The sequence below is a fragment of the Triplophysa dalaica genome, chromosome 15 (genome assembly GCF_015846415.1).
Source record: "Triplophysa dalaica isolate WHDGS20190420 chromosome 15, ASM1584641v1, whole genome shotgun sequence".
NCBI lineage: Eukaryota > Metazoa > Chordata > Actinopteri > Cypriniformes > Nemacheilidae > Triplophysa > Triplophysa dalaica.
Genome location: NC_079556.1, coordinates 6,623,083 through 6,628,990, shown reverse-complemented (window position 1 = coordinate 6,628,990; position 5,908 = coordinate 6,623,083). Strand labels below are relative to the sequence as shown.

Genomic DNA, 5,908 nt, shown 5'->3' with positions numbered 1-5,908 from the left:
CGAGCTCTGATTTAATAGCTTCACTTTGCCATCACTACATCGCAGACCTCAAATTTGCCTGTTTTAAACTGTTTTCAATTAGTAGACTTTTCTCCACCCTTGATAATTTAAACTTTGAATAATTTGTAACAATAAAATCAAGAAGTACATACGGTATATATTTTGATTTACAAAGCATTACAATTAGCGCATTAAGTTTTCCAGTGTAGGCATTCTGTTTAACCAGTGATATCTTGCGTAGTTGTTTTGATTTCATATATAACTCATATCAATCAGGAAACTGATGTAAAAGTACGCTTTTGTTTAAACAATAAAATGACCGCATAACAACCGATTTTATTCGTGGCATAAACATCTAAGAAACAGTGACTAGGATCAATAAAACAATTGTTATTAATATATAATTAAAAGGGGAAAATCGGACAAGTTTATACGTAGTTTGTAAAAGAGGCATGTGGAAATTCAACCCGGAATATTGCTGGCCGGCTAAAAAGATGTAAGGACCCCTCTATTCCAACCCAGCGTTTCGGTCGCGGCTGTTGGAATGAGTGAGGGATTTGATCGATTATCATGGAGTTTACGGATATTCTTGATTCTCTGGAGGACCTGGGGTAAGTTTATAACTTGTCACATAATAAGTGACCTATTACTATAATTGTTTGCTTTATCATATGCTTAGATTTTGAGTTTAATTGCATAAATCTAAACTCGTCGACGGGGTTCTGGATGACGTGAGACAGCACCGGCTGGGACTTCTATTTTGAATCAACCTCGATTGTATCTTTTCTTAAATATTTTGGTTGCTTTGTATTCCTCGGCAGAAACGATTAGTTGCCGGTATATTATCGGAGGTGAATGCTAGGGTGGGGTAATTGGCAACTATTTGACAGCATGATTTATGCAGTGAATGTGAACGTCAGATTGGGCCGCGCAACGTCAGCAGTGCAAATATCTTAAATATATCCGGGCCATAAATATCCATCCTGTGCTATCATGGCCTTAATGAGCAGAACTCTGTCATGACATTCCCAGCTATTGATGTGTCCATATCTCGATTTAACAAGTTCATGGATCGTTCTAGATCTAGGTCCGAAAGCATGGATGTATTTTTGTACCCGAGTCAATTACTTTTAACCCTTATGCGGATTGAGAGAGAGAGAGAGAGAGAGATAAAAGGATGAGACAAAACAATTTAGTACAGACACACAGTTCTCTAATAAGCAACTGATGCGTATATTAAATTTGTAGAATTATATGACAAAAACAGATGATTGAAATGAATTATAAACTCTGCAAATATTCTCTTTGTAACATCTTGTTCAGGTTTGATTCTAGCCATAATGTAATATTATTGAAAAACCTTCTTTCAGTTGGTCTGATAGCACATAGTGAAGCTCTGCAGCAATTTACTGGTAAAATAATTTTCCATAAGATGGGCAAAAATATAATACTAAACCATGTCAAATTATCAATATTATCCCCTTGAAATAAAGTTAGAAATGTGGGTCTTTACAAAGTTAATTTTCCATGAAATACTGTTTTTGTATAAAAATATTTATTTATTTACATGTTCAAAATATCACAATCATCCAAAAACTGCACAAATGTGGAGTGAAAACATTAATTACTAGAGTAAAATTACATTTGTTTAAAACGAAACAATTATTTTGTTGCTATTGAAATATATTGACTGAGTGTCTATGAATTTTCATTTTGTTTTAGTTCTATTGACTTCTACATACAATACCAAGCCCTAAATTCTTTCATATGCTGCACAGTCATCATTTGTTCAGGTCATACTCGCCCAAATCGTAAAAGTGTATAATGACTATGTCACCAAATGCAAGCATATTCAAATACACAGCAGTTTATGAATGAATGCGTGTTTGCAGGTACCAGGGTCCAATCCTAGAGGATGGAGCTCTTGAGACATGCGTGACTGGTGGTGCTGCATCGCCCGAGTTCACTAAACTATGTGCCTGGCTCGTTTCTGAGCTGAAGCTGTATTGCAAACTAGAAGAAAATGTTCACTCAACCAACTGTGAGTCTCTCAAGATCGTTCCTGTCTTATCTCAGTAAGGAGGTGTCAGCTGCTATAATTTGCATTCACTGTTGTGTTCTGTGTAGGTCCTAGTGAGGCCGAGGGGTTTCAGCTGGAAATGAGTGGTCTTCTAGCCGAGCTGTCCTGTCCATATCCCACTCTAATAACTGGAGACGTCACCAAGCGTCTGCTAAATGCAAACAACTGCCTGTTACTGCTAGGTATGTAAACAACATCAACTTAAACATGTTTTAAAAAAAAAAAGGTATCACATGATTGAGTTGGTTTTAATGTGCTTTGTATTCTGTTTAACATAATTTTTTCAGGTTTCTTCCTCTCAGAGCTCCAAGCATCCAGGATGATCCTCATAAACCAGCCTCAGAAGAAGGTGCAGGAGACCGGTGGCAGTAAAGCCTTCATGGAACTGAAGGGCATATGCATGGGTCTGGGAATGTCCAAACCTCCGGCCAACATCACAATGTTCCAGTTTTTCAGTGGCATTGAGAAAAAAGTAAAGTGTGGTCATTTAACTGACATATTATTTATTTGTTCCACATTGTGTGTTTGTACAATGACCCAGTGTGTTTAAACAAATGAATTTTCTCTTAGCTGAAAGAAGCTTTGTCCAAGGTCCCTCCATCTCATGTAGGGGCGCCTTTACTGAAGAAACCACTAGGCCCAGTTCACTGTGTAAGTTCGAAAAACAAAATATGCTTAAAGGCTTAGTTCACCCAGAAATACTATTTTTGATATCATTTATTCACCCTCATGTCATTTAGAACTCTTGGAACAAAAAAAATATATTTTAAGAAATGTCTCGAGTGTCTTTGTGTCCATGCAAAATAAATAAATGGGGCCAATGTTGTTGTGGGCCAACATTCTTCAAAATATCTTCTTTTGTGTTCTGTAGAAGAAAAAAATCCACTGTCTCAAGATCTTTATGGATATTTTTTTCATATTCAGGAGAAAATCGAAGCAATAAATCAAGCACTTGTGAATGAGTATGAAGTAAGAAGGAAAATGTTGTTGAAGCGTATAGATGTGACGGTTCAGTCGTTTGGCTGGTCAGAAAAAGCCAAGGTAAGAGAATCAAAAAAATTATATTCATTAATCCTAAACAATGTAATATTATACAAGTCATTATTTTCATAATACGGAATTTATAAAAAATATGTTGGAAATGTAATACAGACATAAGTTTGTATTTGTTTACAGACAAATGCAGAGAAGCTTGCTAAAGTTTACCAGCCTCTTCGTACAGCCTTGGCCACCAAGACAAGAGTCTCAGTGGCTCATCTGTTTGCTGCTAGAGAAGATTTATCAAAGATTCTAAGAACCAGTAGCGGACAGAACAGGGAGAAGACAGCCTGTGCCATTAACAAGGTGGGTAACATACAGCCAAGTGATTTTTACTACACATAAAACACACGTGTCTCAAACACTCCTCACTGTTTTATTACTGTAGGTCCGGATGGGTCGCGTGCCTGATCGAGGAGGGAGACCCAACGAGATCGAACCTCCACCTCCAGAGATGCCCACATGGCAGAAACGCCAAGACGGTCCACAAGGGGGCGGCGGAGGGCAGTTCTACTCTGGTGGCAGTGGGGGAAGAGGTGGAGGACGGGGAGGCTACGACCAGCAGCATGGTGCCCGAGGAGGCCACGAAAGAGGAGGCCACGAAAGAGGAGGCCACGAAAGAGGAAGTGGACGAGGTGGCAGAGGAGACCACCGTGGGGGAAAAGTACAAGGATACCAGGATGGTGGCTTTCAAGGAGGTTATGGAGGAGGAGGCTACCATGGTGGGCAGCAGGGATCGGGATACCAAGGAGGTCAGCAAGGTCCAGGAGGTGGAGGATTAGGAGGAGGAGGGGGGAGTTACCAACACGAAAGCTATAACCAGGATGGAGGGCGAAACCAGGAGAGGGGTGGCAGGGGTGGTCGTGGGGGTAGAGGGAGGGGAGTAGGACGAGGTGGTCAGGGAGGGGGATGGGGTGGAAGAGGAGGGCAGAATTTTAACCAGGGGGGGCAGTTTGAGCAGTTCTTTCAGCAAGGTGGACAACATTATAACCAGGCGGGCTTCGGGCAGGGAAGACAATTTACTAGCTGAAATAGGGAGTGGGTTACAGCTACAGCTTCAGAGAGGACAATACTGTTCCTTGAGGGCAGGAGACCCAGCGATACAGGCCTAGAGATGAGAATGGACGGCATTACATCCCATAATCTCCATGGTGCATCTGAGGTCTGCTTTACTGAGATCTGCTTCAAATGGACACAATATGCTTTTTTGCATGTGTCGATGGTCGAAACGGTTATGCTTCCAACTGACCATGTAAAATACTTCACTTATTTTGAAGTGTGTTTGCTGGGTTGCCAAAAAAGTCCCAGTATGAACTGTTTTTTTTTTTCATTTGCTTCCATCCAGTCTACTGCCTGAAGTACACTGCCCCGAATCTGACAAAGCCTTATATTTAAGGTAATGGAAAATGTTTTTGTTTTATGACACCATTTGTATTGCATTGCATAAGTTCACAAGGTCCATCCTATTGAATGTTCAGCACTTGAATTTATCCCTCAGTGGAATTTTTGCTTAATATGGTTGGTTAAATCAGCCCATTGTTTGAGGTTTGTCTTTGTTTTCAGCCAGAAATGCGCACATGAATGTTCATTTGATGATATGTGTGATTGATCATAATTTAAAAGGTTTTCTGCTTTTTTGGGAAAGACTGTACAGATCAGCTTAAAGTTGAAAGTCGATTTGAATGATTAAATACGTCACAAAGAAGAGTTGTCAGTGTCTAATGTATTAAATTTATTTTGTCGTAGGATCTCACATTGTAAAAATTGTACGGTTTAAAATCTCACATTTCTGGAAAAAAAATGGAAATTCATCATCTACTCGTCCTCTTGTCATTTCAAACCTGTGTTGTCTTCTGTAGACAAGAGAAAATAAGGAAGTCATACAGGTTTAAAATGACAAGAGGGTGAGTAAAGGATTTGGTGAGTTTTCTTGTTCTGTCTTTGTTTGACATGCTTTGAAATTGTGTCCAGAGGAGGGTGCTATACAACTTGTTTTAATACTCCAAGTCTGCAGGATGGGGCAGAGCCATTTCAAAGAGAATACAGAATAATTCTTGAAAACGTTATACACAAACATTTATTTTATATAGACCATTTATAGTTACAATGAATGCTTTAAACAGCTGTGCTAAAGATAAGGTTAGTAGTGTGTTTTATAGCAACGGAACATTTTGCCACATTTTTACATGTGAAATATACCTCAAGCATATCATTTAAATGTCCAAATTGAGCTTTTCTAAATCAAAAAATACACTGTCATTTAAATACTTTTAAAATAATCCTTTCATACATTTCTGTCAGACTGATAGATATAGTTGGTGTCCTGCACTAAATAACATAAAACTGTCCAATAAATAATCCAGTCCAAATTTTTCAGCTATGTTGGTCAAACTTCTGTTCACTGGCACACCTGAGACATTGTGATGACCTGCAAACTGCGCAGATAACCTTTAATTCATTGTGATCACTTACATTTTAAGTCTATTGTATAGTGACCCTCATAGTTGACTTCAGAAAACTATTGTTATTTATTGAAAGTGTTACTGGTTTTCTAGTTACATTATAAATGCACACCTTTAATAAGTAGACCTGATATCAGCTGTAATCATGACTACAGTTGATACAAAAATGACAAGGTTGATCATTATACAGCCGTTATTGGGCAGTTATCTCCAAAAGTCAATTTATCTGAATGAGCCAGAAATGTTTGCACAATGTATTGTGTTAATGTGCCTGTTGCTTATTCAAATAGAGTGCATTCAATGATCTGGTCAATGAGATGTTAAACGC

The 5,908-nt window shown here is 38.7% G+C and overlaps 1 protein-coding gene across 1 annotated transcript; it reads left to right on the top strand.

Moving 5' to 3' along the window:
- Positions 1-496: 496 nt before the first annotated feature.
- fam98a (family with sequence similarity 98 member A) lies at positions 497-4,825 on the top strand. The gene is made up of 8 exons (XM_056767499.1): positions 497-611; positions 1,893-2,041; positions 2,128-2,262; positions 2,368-2,552; positions 2,651-2,731; positions 3,005-3,121; positions 3,257-3,424; positions 3,507-4,825. The coding sequence occupies exons 1-8, from the start codon at positions 571-573 to the stop codon at positions 4,146-4,148; spliced, it is 1,518 nt and encodes a 505-aa protein (XP_056623477.1). The 5' UTR covers positions 497-570; the 3' UTR covers positions 4,149-4,825.
- Positions 4,826-5,908: the final 1,083 nt, after the last annotated feature.

Bases quoted from the DNA above. Each gene is read 5' to 3' on its own strand.
- fam98a (XM_056767499.1), top strand. From the start codon at position 571: ATGGAGTTTACGGATATTCTTGATTCTCTGGAGGACCTGGG. The intron at 2,553-2,650 runs GTAAAGTGTGGT...ATTTTCTCTTAG, and splicing joins TCAGTGGCATTGAGAAAAAA to CTGAAAGAAGCTTTGTCCAA. The intron at 3,425-3,506 runs GTGGGTAACATA...TTATTACTGTAG, and splicing joins CAGCCTGTGCCATTAACAAG to GTCCGGATGGGTCGCGTGCC.